At 40.7% G+C, this 16,666-nt stretch overlaps 1 protein-coding gene across 1 annotated transcript in view; it reads right to left on the bottom strand.

The window, feature by feature from the left end:
* LOC144655247 (titin-like) overlaps positions 1-16,666 on the bottom strand; it is a 36,002-nt gene that overhangs the window by 17,287 nt on the left and 2,049 nt on the right. Inside the window, exons 2-4 of the mRNA XM_078515472.1 lie at positions 10,212-10,421; positions 6,669-6,827; positions 5,586-5,897 (exon numbers count right to left, since the gene is read on the bottom strand). Of these exons, the coding sequence (XP_078371598.1) occupies positions 5,586-5,897; positions 6,669-6,827; positions 10,212-10,421 (681 nt within the window). The remainder of the gene's footprint in view (positions 1-5,585; positions 5,898-6,668; positions 6,828-10,211; positions 10,422-16,666) is intronic.

The raw sequence follows: 16,666 nt of genomic DNA on the forward strand, positions 1-16,666 counted from the left end.
ACACACACAATATGCGTTTAGTGTGCCTATAAAAGCCTTAACAAGCTTAATTTTCGCCTGCAAGAAATCGAATGTATGTCCAAAAGAAGTCAAAAATTAAAAAAAAATGTTTATCAAGTCGCACATCACTCTACATTAAATCATTTCCCCCCTCCCTTAAGAGGGGAGAGCAAGAGTCTTTTTCCGTTCTTCTGCTGAGCTTGTCCACTTGTCATTCTACAACAGCAGAAACGACGCCAGGAATAAAGACAACAACACCAGAACATCATGAGATGTCAAAGCCATCGTACCATCTTTCTGGTCTTCAGGATCTATTGAATAAGAAGAAAAATTTAGTCATTCCTGTTCTGTACTTTTTATGCAAGTTTATTTAAGTCTCATACAACACACAGGTGCATCAAAAGGTACTCGAAAATATGTAAAGAACAATCCTTGTGAAAAAGGTTAGAATTTTATCAAGGGTTACGGGAAATTGACTGGACCTTACGTTTTTCACGAATACAACAAACAGCAAATCAATCGAAGATTTGTGAACCCATACCTTTTTTTTGATAGATGCATAGTATAATAAAGGTTGATGGTCCCAAGACCACCTGTATTTGTCAAAACAACGACATCCGACCATTTCCTACTTTTTCTGCTCAAAAGGTTCTAACAAAAATCTCAGGGCTAATACACCACTAAACCTTACCTTCGACAGTGAGTACAAACCGCTGACACCGATCCTCGTCGACGCTCACAGAGCAGTTTGATGGCAGGCAGCAGTAGTAGCTTCCGGTGTCAGTCGTGACCAGGTCACTGACGGCCAGGTAATAAGGGTCATATACTCCCTTGCGTGTGATGTTGTAACGCTTATTAGAAGCGTTTGACCCTGCAGTAGAACCAGTTAAGAGGGTATTCAAGGTGTCATTATAATAAGCACTAGGGTGTAAAATATATAACCTTTATGCTATAAAATGACGTTCCCTGTGACTGGAACCTTGATACCGTAAATTTTATTTTTCATACTTGCCCTTGCTGGTTCTGAATAGCTATCAGTTTTTTGTTGACTGACTGACTGATTGATTGATTGATTGATTGATTGATTGATTGGCGGATCGATGTATGGATGGATGGATGGATGGAGTAACTGTTAGATAGATAAGCATGTAAGTTTACTTTTGAGGTAAAGCCACTCGCAGTTGCTTGTGCGCACAGTAAACCACTTGTCGTTACTTTTTTGGTTTCGTCTTTTTTGTTTATTGTGCATTTATTTGTTTAGAGTTTCTAACGATTAAAAAGGCCAAATAACCGAAAGTCCCTCTGTTAATTAAGCGTTGATCACGAGTGACAAAACCTGTTTCTCTCTGGCGTATTCGCTTTTACCGCAAGGATCTTTGAAAAAGGGAGAAATAAAGCTGATCAATTGCAATCTGTCCAAACTTCAAACTTACCAATACAAGAAACAAAAGTTTGGCTACTCTTAAATTTCCATTCCACGTTCAAAGGAAATCCTTTGGCGCTACACTCCAGTATCACGCCCTCTCCTGTCTCCTTTACGATTTCCTTCTCGCCTTTATGTTCAAACCACGGTGCAACTAGAATCAAAAACGCAATAAAATGACAACACATAAAATGATACACAATAATACGCTCTTTGTATATCTTTGTCACATTCCCTTGCCTACAATATAATGGAAGCCACAAATGGAAAGAGCTTGGTGAAACTCGTCAGTTTGCCAATTTTAAGGCCATTTATTATCGGTTAAATTTTGAGATTTTATGGAGGTTTGAAAGCCGGTTTAACAACAATGATACTTTATTTAACCACGCGACACCTAGGAGCGCAAGCGCTCAGCGCAAGCGCTCGTTAAAATGTGTGCGTGAACGCAAAATTGTATAAAAGAAAAAAAAGTTATATAATTATTTATGAAAATATGTATTATATAATAGGCGGCTAAAAAGAGTTAAAAATATTAAAACCTAAAATATTTACCTAGTAATCGTTTAAAAGTTAAAAGATCATTAGCATCCCTTACAAATGGTGATATTGAGTTCCAGATCCCGAGGCGTTTGAAAAAAAAATTTAAAGGATTTGCCATACACGGTCGTCTTAAGTTTTCAAACCTTGAACCGTGCCATAAACAATTACATTTACACGTCAATGCAATGGTCTCAAAATTAGCAATCGTACTATTACCATCACCATCTTTCTATTTCTGGCATCCATTTGGTACCAAGACCATAAACATTCCATACATTCTCGAAAAGATTAGCCCGAGAGTAGATCATATTGCAATTCATGTCATTGTAAGTATTATAATTAGCACACACATAGTGCTGTCTGACAAATTATACGGTCTATATATGGTTTTTAAGGAGTACTTAAAAACGATACGAATAGAAGCAACACCTCCTGGATTCAAAATGGTTGATCATTCTCGTGTCGGCCGCACTGGTGGTGGAACAGCGCTAATAATCAGAGACTCTCTGCATGTGAAGAAAGTGGATGCTGGCGAGAAAGCGTCATTTGAATACTCGGAATGGATTGTGGATTGCGGATCTAGTAAACTTAGAATCATGATTATTTATCGGGCACCATATTCTTCAGAACATCCAATTACAACAGGCAAATTCTTTGAAGAATTCACTTCATATCTGGAATCAATAATTATGTCATCTGAGCCATTATTAATCACTGGCGACTTTAATATTCATGTCGACGTTTTTGGTGACGCTGATCGTGCACGATTGTTAGAGTTGTTGGAGTCTATGGGTTTACAACAGCACGTTGATAAACCGACCCACGTGTCAGGCCATACACTGGATCTTGTGATTACAAGGGACGTGGACGAGCTAATATCAACCGCTCCTGTCGTGGATTATCTCTTCTCCGACCACATCACTGTGATCTGTGATCTTATAATTAAGAAACCATCGTTGACTGTCAAAGAGATATCCTATCGCAAAATTAAAGGTATTGACATTGAATTGTTTTCACATGATGTGCGGTCTTCGGCTCTTATTGTCCTTATTCAAGACAGTCCTGATAATCTTGATGATCTAGTAAATCTGTACAACACAACACTATCCGAGATACTGGATTGTCACGCACCACTGGTGACAAAGACCATCAAAGTCAGACCTCTGGTACCATGGTATGATGATGATATCAAGGATGCTAGGAGAGACCGACGGAGGGCTGAACGCAGATGGCGCCAGGAATTCGTCTGATTTAACTTATTTCAAAGCAAAAAAGAACTATGCTACTTATCTTATGAATGTGGCACGGAAAAGATTTTACACCGACTTCATTAATGAAAACAGCTAAAATCAACGAGATCTCTTCAATGCCACTAGAAAATTGTTGAAGCAGGAGAATGAAGTTTTGTTTCCGCCTCTCAAAGATAAGCTGCAACTGGCAAATGAGATGGGTGACTTTTTTGTTAAAAAGATCTGTGATATTCACTCAAAGTTGGATAAAATGACGGAAGTCTTACCTAGCAACGACTCTGATTCTCTTACTAACCCTAGTATGACTGCTGCTGTTACCATGGAAACATTTTCGCAACTAACAGAATGTAATGTACGTGGTCTAGTTCTCAGTTCTGCGAAGAAAACGTGCATGCTTGATCTAATCCCAACGCCTCTTGTTGTAAACTGTTTGGATGTTTTACTTCCGGTCCTAACAAAAATCATCAATACATCTATTATGACTGGTCAATTTGCTGACGGATGGAAGTGTGCACTGGTGAATCCAATCTTAAAAAAGGCTGGCCTTGACTTGTTGTACAAGAATTACAGACCCATTAGTAATCTTCAGTATGTTTCTAAGTTAACAGAAAGGGCTGTATACAATCAGACTCATGGACACATGCTTCAGAACCACATCTACCCAGTTTTACAGTCATCATATCGTGCAGGCCATAGTACTGAAACTGCTTTGTTGAAGGTTATGAATGACATCATGCTTGGTATGAACTCAAAATGTGTCACGCTCCTTGTATTGTTAGATCTTAGTGCAGCGTTTGACACTGTTAATCACGAGATACTCATCAATCGGTTGCAAAACAAAGTCGGCTTACAGGGAACAGTCCTGAACTGGTTCAAATCATATCTGTCCAACAGAAGTCAGCAGATATCCATCAGTGGTACACTTTCTAAATGCTTCAACTTGGACTGCGGGGTACCTCAGGGCTCTTGTTTAGGACCTCTTCTATTCATTATCTACTCATCTCAGTTGTTTGACGTTATAGAAAAACACCTACCATGCGTCCATTGCTTTGCAGACGACACTCAACTTTATTTATGCTTTAAACCGGATAGCCAAGTCAGTCAAGATGTTGCAATGAGGGCCATGGAAAGTTGTATTGCAGATATTCGAAGTTGGATGATTAGTGATAGACTTCTACTAAATGATGACAAAACCGAGATGTTATTAATTGGAACTCAGTATCAGCTAAATAAGTTAGCTTGCGACGGCTGTTTACACGTAGGTGATAATGACATAAGGTCTGTCGCCTGTGCTAGAAATTTGGGAGTCTGGTTTGATGAAAAAATGTCCATGTCTACACATATCAGCAAGGCATGCAGTAGTGCGTTCTTTCATTTACATAATATAAGGAGAATTAAGAAATATCTATCTGTTGATAGTCTACGTACACTTGTTCATGCTTTTATTACCTCTCGACTGGATTATTGTAATAGCTTAATGTATGGACTGCCAACTCTTCAAATTTCCAAACTGCAGCGTGTTCAAAATGCCGCTGCAAGACTAATTATGGACATACCAAAGTACTCACATATAACTCCAGCCCTCTACGAGCTTCATTGGCTTCCCGTTGCTCATCGAATTAAGTTTAAGATTTTAATTCTTACCTTTAAATCAATTTATGGTCTTGCGCCATCTTATCTTAGTGATTTGGTGAAAGTTAAGCAAACGAGCTCATACTCGTTACGCTCAAATAGTAGCCTATTATTAGAAGTTCCACGGGAGACAATGCGCCCAACACTTGGCGGCAGGTCCTTCACTTCATCTGCACCGGCTTTATGGAACAGTTTGCCGGCCGACCTGCGTATCATTACGACACTTCGTGTTTTTAAAAGTAAACTTAAGACATTTTTATTTAGATCAGCTTTTTAATGTATCTTTTTAAATTTTTACTGTATTTTACCTTTAGGTTTTAGTAGTTTTATGTATATGTATACTTTTTATTGTTTTTAATGAAATTATTGTAAAGCGCTTTTGATCAGCACATGTAAAAAGCGCTATATAAATTATTAAATCATTCAAAATCATTCAGTACTTCCAGGAGAGAAGTGCAACTCCCTCCATCTCCGACACCAATACTTAACATTTTTAAATGGACCTCCTTTGCCCTTGGATTTTGCGGGTCCAGATTTTGCACACTGCCTTTCAACGACACAACATGATTAAACTATGAATTACTTTACAAGATAAGTTATATTTCTTATTTATTTGATAGTCACTGCTCAAGTGAATCTATGTGACACGCCAATCTTCTCTCCCGAGATAAGATTCGTATCTCGATACATGTACCATTCAGGATAGAACAAGTAATCTCAGAAGTATACTCTGCACTTACTATGAATCACAGTGTGATCTGACACATTGTATTCTTTAACATTTCGTAGCAGCACTTCCAGCAGACAGGTGTAATTTCCTCCATCTCTTAAGCCGACAGCTTTTATTTTTAGCGGACCAAGCATGTCCCTGGGGTCTTGGGGGTCAGGATTTCGCACACTTTCTAACCGCTCGCCATCTTTAAACCACGAAATCCTCTTCAGTGGGTTGGAAGCTTTATTTCCTATTTCAGTCAAGTTGCAGATGAGTGTGACGTCATCATCATGTTGCAAGACACTGATATCAGGGACAACGACTTTAGGAATTTCAGCTTCTAAAAAAACCGACAATAATATGCAAGCCAAAACGTTACTTACTTAAACACCAGTTAAGAATTTCTCGATGTTTGGTGACATCTTCAATGCATCTTCAAAAGTGTAGAAAGATGCATGTGAAAAGTTCGCAGAACGCAAAAGATGAACCAGTTGTTTCAGGCGCGGCCAAGGGCAACTCATAATAAGACATGCTGCATAAATCCATCCTCGGAGACCCAGGGGCAGTTAGTGGGGGCGACGGGCAGCTTATCGGGACAACGGGATTTTCGGGCGAAAGTTTACGGATGGCATAAATCGTGCTCTTAAGGCACTCAAAAACAAAATTATCTTGATTATCCATAATTGAATATTACTAAGCTTACCAAGGAAGTTTACACAGAATGCCATTGGGCCATATCGTTCATGGTTTATGCTTTTTCCATGGTCAACGTTTCTTCAATTAGATGTATCCATAACTCGATAAATGCGCACAGCTACATGTATGGCGTAGCTAGCTTAAAGATCAGTGTGCCTAGGCTTACAATTTTTTCAGCCCATTGGTAGTTTTAAATTATGCAATAGAAACAAAGTTAAGCTGAAGAACTTTCAAGAAGAAACAGAAAGCAATTTTTAACGCATCTTAGCACTATTTAAACTTCGCATTTACCCTTTTGCAATGACATCGCGGCTGTCACGGTTTGTTCGGTACAATCAAATACAATGCCAAGTGTTTAGGGTCAAAGGAATATTTTGCGGTTAAAAACTGATGTTGAATGGTTTACACAACTTACTTGTGATGACGCTAACGCTAAAGCCATGCCTTGCTCTCTCGTTGACATCACCAACTGCAAATGCATGGCACTCATAACTTCCCAGTGCTCCATACAAGCTGTCATCATCTAATGTTACATTTCGGATGTGCATGGTAACAAATAGCATGGGTTTATTATCTGCAAATTGGATGTATGAGGGAGTTGATAAGATGTAAAAAGATTTATGTCTGATAGGACATAAAATATTTATCATGCACTAATATTGCCACTATCAGAACTGTATCCTTCAGTGTAACAGTACTGAAAATATAGTGCATATTATGTATTACATGACATGTTTAGTATTGGACATGTGAAGTACTTTAAGTTTACTATTGTTAGCGGCTACTAATTTTAGCGATTTTTAGCGAGTTGGGCGAAAATCGCTAAATTATTACTCGCTAAAATTTGTCTGTTAAACTTAATTTTACTGAACATTTAGCTTCATCTGAGCTATATGTTCATTAAAAACTGGTTTACACGTTGTCACTAATTTCTTACAATTTTCGGAAAACTCGTTTAATTAAATAGTCGCTAAATCTTGCTCAGAATAAATCACTCAATTTAGTAGCCGCTGACAACATTAACCTTAAGATATTTTAACTGCACTGTATCAAATAGACTCTGCAATGGTCAATGGCGGATTGATTAGCCCGAGTTCAATCCTAATGCAAGGGTTGAATTGTAACAAAATTTCCAATATATGACATTATGTTCATAATTAAAAGTATTTCTAGTCTTATTCTGCAGCAAGCAAATTGTACCAGTGGGCTTGCAGCCTCCGGCTGCGAAGAAATAATCAAGAACAGATGTTTTAAATTGTGATGCTCTTTGTTTACATTTCATCTAATGGTTAACAACCAATGACATGCAATGAAGAGAACAAACAAAATGTTCTTGACTTTTCACTCACCAGAAAACAATTCTCAATTTGCCAATTCATGCTTTACATTTGTCTTCAGAAAACAATTCTGATTGTTCATTGTCCAAGGTAAGACAGTTGTTTTGAAGCACCCCAATTATCTAAACCGGTAGCAATCTTAAAATTTGCTCCACAGAGGAAAACTTGGAGATTTGGGAGTAATATAAGTGTTCAATCGAAGTGCAAGAGCATGGTATCCGACTGAATCGGGCCAAGTGCATATTTTTCAGCAAACCAATGTCACCGAATGTAAGTCATATCTGTGATTGCCCAATGACTATGGCAAGTTTGTTCCGGGTCTAGCCACGATTCTGCATCCACTTGAATTCATGACTTTTACAGAAGGATGCACCTTGGAATCGAAGTGGACAGAAGAATGTGAAAGGGCGTTTGTAAGAAGTAAGGAGCAGCTTCAAGGTTCACCGCTACTTGTCCATTATGATCTCAAAAAATCTCTTTGCCTGGCTTGTACATATGCGTCAGCTTATGGCATTGGTGCCGTAATCTCCCATGTGATGGAGAATAGTGTAGAGGTCTGTAGAGAGGCCCATTGCATTTGCCTCCCGGTCTCTTTCTGCTAGTGAACGGAACTACTCGCAGATTGAAAAAGAATCCGCTCTCAATTGTATTTGGGGTAAAAAAGTTCCATTCTTATCTGTATGGGCGACAGTTAATGGTGATTACAGATCATAAGCCCCTGGTCACCATATTAGTACCCAAGACGAATGTTCCCACACTGACAGCCGCGAGAATGCAGCGATGGGCCCTGATTTTGGCAGCTTACCAGCATGAAATTAAATATCGGAAATCAGCAGAACATGCCAATACCGAGCTATGTCGAGACTGGTGAGGCTTTTGTGATCAGTTATGTAGATGAACTGCTTATTACTGCTAGAGACTTGGCTTCTGCCACAAGAAAAGATCTAGTTCTAGCTCGTGTGTATGATATGACCTTGCATGGGTGGCCCCAAGCCATTGAGGATCACTTGTTACAGCTCTATTTTTCCGACGCAGAGAGGAACTTTCTGTGGATCAAGGCTGCTTGCTGTGGGGGTTGAGAGTTTGAGAGTTCCCGGAAGGTATCCGGATCGCCTCTTAGATGAATTGCATCAGGAGCATCATGGGATCTGCCGTATAAAGTCATTAGCAAGAGGGCATCTTTGGTGGCCCGGATTAGATGCAGACATTGCTCAGAGGGTCAGTGGTTGGAAAGTCTGTGCGTCAGTCGGCAAGTCTCCATCAAAGGCACCCTAACACCCATGGAAATGGCCTGTCAAATATCTGGGAGACAATTCACATTGCTTTTTCCTAGGAGGACAAGTCGACTTCTCTTATTGTGGTTGACGCCTATTCCAAATGTTTGAAAGTGATTCCCATGACAACCACGACCAGTCTGAAAATCATTGAGGTTTTGCGCTCGTCGTTTGCTCGTTATGGTCTGCCCGAAGAAGTAGTCTCCGACAATAGGCCTCAGCTTGCTTCAGAAGAGTTTTCTCAGTTCATGAAACAGAATGGTGTCAAGTTGACCCGCGTACCACTGTACCACCCATCATCGAATGGAGCTATTGAGCGTTCAGTGCAGAAACTAAAGTGGTCCTGGCTAAGCAAGTGCTGGATATTAAAACAAGTAAACTCAGTCAGGAGCACCGGCTGGCTAACGTCCTTATCATGTACCGCAGTATGCCACATACTGTCAATGGACAGTCACCAGCTCAGCTTTTCTGAGGACGAAAGATCAGAAATTGCTTCACACTACTTAAGCCAATCCTGAACAAAGCTGCGAAAGAACAGATTGGTGAAACAGAAGCAACACCATGATGAAGGAGCAGTAAAGGCTCGAGTTTTTAAAGTAAATGAGGCGGTTCTAGTTCGTAACTGGCGACAGGGAGTTGAAAGGTGGGTTCCTGGACGAATCATTCAAGTGAAAGGTCAGCGTACATACCTAGTCTATTGTGGGAACCAAGTGCGATTTGTTCATGTTGACCATCTGAAGTCCACTGCATGTGAACCGTCCGGTCCTGTGGCTGACATGAGTGCACCATTGGAGGAACTGCCTCCCATGGATGAGTCAGTGTTTCGTGGACCAATGACAAGTGGCTCAACCATTGTCTTGGAGTCTCCCATTAGTGCTTCCACACCGCACTGTGTTGCTGTGAGCGCTGGTACCGAGAAGGTGAAGGACTGTTCAGTGCCCAAAGGAGGAACAGGCTAGATAGCACCGTGGAACAAATCCAGAGGAGTCCACCACTCCAAGTTCGCCAGGGTTAGTTTGTCAGCGACCGAGGTATCCTCAGCGGGAAAGGAGACCACCCACCTTATTTTGTGATCTTTGAATTGAATTTTGAGACATTTGTGAACTTTGACTTTTAATTTGCGTACTCTAGACGTTTCTGTCATTTCGTTCCAGTTAACAATCCCTCTTGTTGGAGAGGAATGTAATATACTTAGGTCCAGGCCCTCTCTTCGTAAGGCCATATGTCGAGCATGCGCAATTTGGTTAAAAACCTGAGCACATGGTTGCCATGTTATGAACAACTTTATTTGGTTTCGAGCCCCGAATATCACAGTAACGATATAAATGAACCTGAAATGATATTTACCCCATAAAATTTCTGTTCGGCTGTTAAAGTGGAGCTTGTCATTTGGCTTGAGTTCTTTGTAGTTATTAAACTCATCTCTTCTCATGAACAGGATTTTCTCAGGAGTTTTGACTCCACTTGCATCAAAAGCAACACATGTCACCTGTGCTGAAGTGAACTCAAGTGGATAGATATTTTCTGGAAAGGGCTCCACAATTCCAAAAAGGGACCCTGAAAAATGAAGATGAAGAAAATGCACTTATTATCCATCTTCAGGTTGTATAACTTTGGCCTTTATTTCGTAGCTTCAAATGTACCTTAAAATGGTGAAAGTTTAAATTCTGTAAAAAAAATTTAGAATTTTGTCAAAATCCAAAAACAGCCTCGGAAATTAACTTAAAACATTTTCTTCGTACGAATAATGACTAGCATTTGGTTTTATTTCGTTTTCTTTTCGAGGTGAGTTATACCGAAATGAGTTTTAGAAATGGCCTTTAAAACCCGTCTGATAGTCCCCAAACAGAAATGCTTCAATTACGCCTAATATAAAATATGAATTGATTTATCTAGGTAAAAATAATGTTGAACATGACCTTTCTTCGGTGAAAGTGTGAAGAATTCCATTTTTGGAATCCAAAACACTTAGCTTTAAGCCAATCTAGTTTAAGCATGCTGAACTGCAAATAAAAATCCGTACATTGATAAGCGCCGCGTGCCAATTTGGAAACTCGTTCACAGCGAGTACAGGAATCCGAATGTCTTTCAAATATTCGTTAACTGCGTTAGGAGTAAAATTAAACGAATCACCGTCGTTCCAAGATGCTCTAAAGGCCGCGCATTCTGACCGAATTTCTGAAGTCATTTTTTTCTTGACAAGTTCCCTCCGTAGATTGCGCGCTTCAGTGCGGCTGCCTCATTTTCCATTCTTACGCTCTCTTCCTGGGAGGTGGGACTCCCATATGGAGAGTGCCACCTTATTTTACATGCTCTTCGGAAACTTTGAAAAGAAACCTTAAAAGAGACCAATCTGGGCGTGTCTCAAGCTTTTTTTTATCACTAAAAGAGACCAAAATACTAAAAGTATAAAATTATATTTGTGACCCTCCAAGGGATTTTGATCACTTTGGTATTGACACGCGCACGACACGTTCGCACGCTTATAACTCGACACGCTAACGTGTCAAAAAACGTAATAAAGTTGACCCGTTCACGCTATTTTTCGTTTTTGTTTTTCTCTTGAATAGGGTGTCATTTTTCGGGCTTGGGCTTTAAAAAGGGATAATTTTCGCTTTCTTCATCTAAATAGGGCAGGGTAAGCCTGGCGGCACACCCCTCAAATGAAAAGTTGTTTTCTGACACGTCAAGTTGGACACGCGGGTTTGACTAATGCCTTCATGTTTCAGAGAGGGGAGGCACAAACCTGGGTGCGGATGTATAGAGATATCCAAACATCACATAAATTGCAGTCGCCACCGACACGAGAGAGAACTAAGTCGTGGTAACAGGGGCCACACAGGACAACGGTGAAAAAGTAAAGTAACGAAGGATAAGGGGCGGCGGAAGAAGAGTGTCGCCGACAAAGGGGACCCGCAGGCCAGGTCGCAGCGTACCCCGACTCGCGCGACGTTGCGACAATCGAGAGCGCAGTATTTTCGCCGAGAAGGAAAATAGTTCACATCCTACCCCCTTGCTCCAACAAACACTTGTCGAGCGACTTGTTTTTAGCAGTACACACGGAGCGACCGTTACATCGATAGTGAGTCGACCTAACAAATTATTGTTTCAACAATAATAACAAAACAAAAAAGCAATAGTTCCACTATGCTGCCCCCGCCGCAGATGAGTGATGTCGCAGCCGCGACGGACAAGCGAGTCCGCGGAAGCGGGTGGAGTGTTTTAATTTGAAGTTGTTGGGATAGAGTATGATGTAGGGCTCGAAGCACGGAGCAGTGAAGTAGAAGGAGTATAAGAGAGACGTGGCGTGAGATAAGAACGGTAAATGTGGGAAACAATTCGGGAGGAGTTAAGGATTTTTGCGGTGCGCGGGATATATCAGGATTGATGGAAGGGTTAGGAGGATATGAGTAGCGTGGGAGAGGTAGGCGGCCACGGATTAGATACGTGGTATGGTCGTGACTAAGGGGATGAAGCGTACGGAAGTGGATAGTGGGAAGTAGTACCGCGAGTAGTAGTTGTAGAGCGGAGTGCGGGAGGTTGGTGGTAGAGGACACGATGAGGGGTGTTGATGAACTGAATGTTAGAATAGTTCGAGGAACGAGTCGTCTCGATACGGTTGTAGGGGATAGAACACACACTACGAAGAGTAGGGAGAGTTGTGTGAAATAAGGGGGACTGTTATCCGTTATGCTTGTCCCGGTGTTGTAAAGCGAAGAGGTGCGTTACGATTTTTTTTTTTCGCCGCGAGCGGGACGCCCCAGGTGGGGATGACACGAGAAAGAGGGCGGTCACATGTAAAGCACGTCACCGCACTGGATACGATTGTTCACGGTACTCGTGCTATATTCCACGATTCCACCTCGGTTTTTGTTATGGTATCCTTTTTGCCGCCATCGAAAAACATTCAACTGTGGATTTCTTGTCAGAAGACAAATTTCTTCTCGGTATCAATTACCCCTCTGGTACTCTCTCGACGATCGCGGTTTCGCCGCACTTTGTCACCACAAATAAATGGCACGCAATGCATGCAGAAGCGATGACGTTTTACAAAGGGTTTTAAATATTTTTAGGAAATTTGTCAAAAATTAACGTAAATTAAAGTTCAGTGGAACACCGCTTTAGGGCACCTGCTTAACACGAACAGTTTTGTTTGTCCATACATTTTTGCGTTCGACGAAGGAGAGCGCAAGCCTAATTCTGTTTTGCGTCCTGTGTCTTTTGAGTTGGTAGGCCTGTGCACTGTTATGCGGAATGAATCGAGCCGTAATGCGCGCGCAGGTGTATGGACTCCAAATTGGCCGCCCCGATTGATTTTTGCAGGGGCAAATCTCCGGCGGGAAACTGGTAGCCACAGATGGCCTCGATTTTATGCAAAACAAGATGGCGTCCCAAACGGAGCTTAGAAACATTATTTTGCTTGAAAAAAAAAGGGTTAAAAACGTGTTTACAACATTGTAATTTTGGCAAAAATGTCATGGAGAACATTAGAAGGTTATCATCCAAGGTAGCAGATTTGTCTTCAGCCACCGAACGTCGTAAAAAGAGTGGAAATCGAGTAAGTCGATGCGTAGTTTCGTACGGAGTTCGTTCGTAGGTAAACCAGCGTATTTTCCTCCAATTATATGTTGCACAAAACTACAAATTGTTAGAATTGAATGCATCGAGAGTGGGTATAATACGGATCGAAATTGTTTTATCACTTCTTTGAATTTGTGATATACCGTTCTTCCTAGAAACACTAGTCGTTTTGACGAGGAAATCGTTGTGTGAATGTAATATGCGTGTAGTGGATTACTGTGTGAATTGTCTGTATTTTTAAGTACTTTGTGGAATTTTAAATCAAAGTAAAACTATTTTCAGAATTCGAAGTTTGTGGAAGTTTAAATCTCGTTAGTGCCAAACGATAACAGGTCAAGTGAAATAAATAATTATTTTTGTGTAAATAATATTTCATTCATTTTGGCTCGTCGCACAATCTTTCTCACACTTATCCTCCTCGCGTTTAGTGAGGTATAAGCATGGAAACTAACTTTGACTCAAGGCATACTACTAGTAGGCCGACCATGTCGGTTTTTTGCCACTGCCTGCTTACCTTACCTTACAGATACGTCGAACGCACTCCCCTAATCTCTGATTACTACTAGTCTCTAACATTAATTTAATAACGGACAACAGACACTTTCTACTGTGACCCAAGTGAAACGCTCTCCTACAAAGTTTACCTTGCTTTACGGATACTTTTCGGTCACTGCTTATATTATCTTTGCACCATACATTTTTCCATTTGTATTGATTTTGTCCTTTTTGCACCTCGTTAGAAAAATGAAAACTTTCTTCAAGCTATGCGTTTAATTCTAGTTGCGTTACCTTATAGCGTGACATCTAATCTACGATACACGATACCTTTCGCGAACGACCGGATATGCAAGGTCAAGTTCTGTCTCTGACCGGGCCACACAGACCCATTGTATGATTTCGGGCGACTGCGTAGCGTATATAAACAGTGATTTTATATGCTGATTTTAATTGGTGGACATGGCGACAGATAAAAGAAATATGTTCCATACGTTTCGGGGTTTCTGTCTCTTCTTCTGTGGAGAAAAATCAACTGGCATTTCAATTTATTCCACAGAAGAAGGGGCAGTAACCCCGAAACAAAAGCAACATATTTCTTCTATCTGGCGCATTGTTCTCGTTTACACAGGTCAGTTGTACATATGTCTGTTTACTGAATCTAATAGAATTTGTCAAATATAATTTGTCTCTTTCGTTCATATCTTTTATTAGTCCTTTTTAACTTCCCAGGAGTATTTTGCTTTGTGTTTTTCGCGGCGATTTCTTGTTGTGCTAAACTTAATCTTTGTTCTCCCTGTAGTTCCCAGTCCTATTCGGTTGTTCGAACGAGAACGACAGAACCGATCCAAGGGCTCCGGCATAAAGCTTGACTACGTCATCGCTTAAAAAAATAACAGTAAAAGTGAGTCCGCTATGCGAACATGTGTGGACTTTCATTTGAATAAAAGTTGACATTATGAATTAATCAATGAGTTACTGTAGCATTCAACAACTTCAAGTTTCGATCGAATCGAGTAATTAGAGATACAAGACGAAAAAACAAAGAACTTATCAATCAATTTATTTTTTACAAGACTGTTGGAAGAACAAAGTGTACTATTACTTGTCTTATGTACTGCGCTTCAAGAAACACACGTTACCATTGCCGCTTGGGATGTCACGCAATGTGAAGGAGCGTCGTGTGACCCTTTGTCACATACTTCACGACAAGTGCCTTTTTTTCATGCAAATAAAAACCTAGAATCCTCCAAGAACAGCAGTTATTAGACCAAAAGCCTTTCCTTACCGCTAGCAAGATAGGATACTAGCTTGCGTAGAAAGGTGGAGAAATACATTTTTCTGTTTACGAAATATTCACTTGGAGTCGGTGTTTTGAGAGGCGGCGAAGGACGTTATTTGAACCGACAATTAAATTATTTTGTCGCACGGTTTGGATATATGCATATTCTACGGTTCGATGTTATTTTTATTCTTTTCATGACAATGTTTTAGTTCAGTTCTGAATTCGACATCGGTCTTTTGTTAAATATACTACTTGAGAGAAATGGAGCGAGTGAATTATATCCCGGAGTCCAAGACAAGTAAAACAACATGATCAGCGAACTTGTTTTGATGGAACTCGTTGTGCATTCATTGTATGTGGCAAAGCTGAAATAAATAAATAACCAGACATTTGATTCGTTTTAATATGCGAATCAAAAATGCTCAAGCCGCACAGAAAAACAAACACTGCGGAAAGTGAGTCAAAAGTGTGAAAAAAAAAACGTGACCTACGACCGCAGTTGTTCAGCTCATTAGATATGCAGATTTCAGCCGTCGCGATTGTTATTCAGGGACGGCGGAGCCGGGGGGCTGGGGGGCTTTAGCCCCCCCCCCCCCACTTTTTCCGAAAAAAAAAAGAGACTTATTAAGAGAAGAGTCTTTTAAGCCCCCCCACTTAAAGTCACTAGTCAGCCCCCCCACCTGGAAAACTGCTCCGCCGTCCCTGTGTAAATATTTCACTTTTCATCTACGCCACCGCTGCCTTTGAAGTTGTTCCTTGATGTATATTTTCCAGCCACCACACGCTTTTCGAAAGATGTGTCAAAAAAGGCTTCTAGATTCAAGAATAAAGTGCGACTTACTCGATACTGATCGAATTTCTGGGTTTAATGCCTTGGCTGCCCATCTCACCGTAACTTCGGATTCTCCGATCACTGTCGAAAACTTCCGAAAGCACTAACCCGAGTTATCACGGAAAGTGACCCCCCAATCGGAAAAAACTGCATCACAACAATGTGTAGACTTTAAAGTCCACACAAAAAACCCTCTCGAACCCAGGGTAGGTATCAATAAGATATTTTCAAAACCCTTCGCAGATAACGAATTAGCAGAGCTAGAGAGAGCGATCACAAGCTACACAGAGCGAAAGTAAACATCGATGTTTTCGTCATTTTGTTGTAGTTTAAAATCATTTTGCCTTTAAAGAGGCCTTCCAAGGGGTAACAGTGACAAGCGACGCCCCGGGGAGGGGGGTACTCCCCCCATATAAGGTATATAGGTATGTGCCGCCCCAAAGGGTATGGTTTTTGAGCCGTTTTGGTCTGAAAACGGGTATAGATTTTGAAAATTTTGGTCTGAAATTGGGTGTGGTTACCTGGAGAACGTTCACGAAAGCTTATAAACTTATTTTTCTTCCCAGCAACCGGAGCGAGTAACTGGTGAGACAAAGAGGAATAGATAAG

Source organism: Oculina patagonica, chromosome 1 (genome assembly GCF_052425735.1).
Source record: "Oculina patagonica isolate OP01 chromosome 1, crgOcupat, whole genome shotgun sequence".
NCBI lineage: Eukaryota > Metazoa > Cnidaria > Anthozoa > Scleractinia > Oculinidae > Oculina > Oculina patagonica.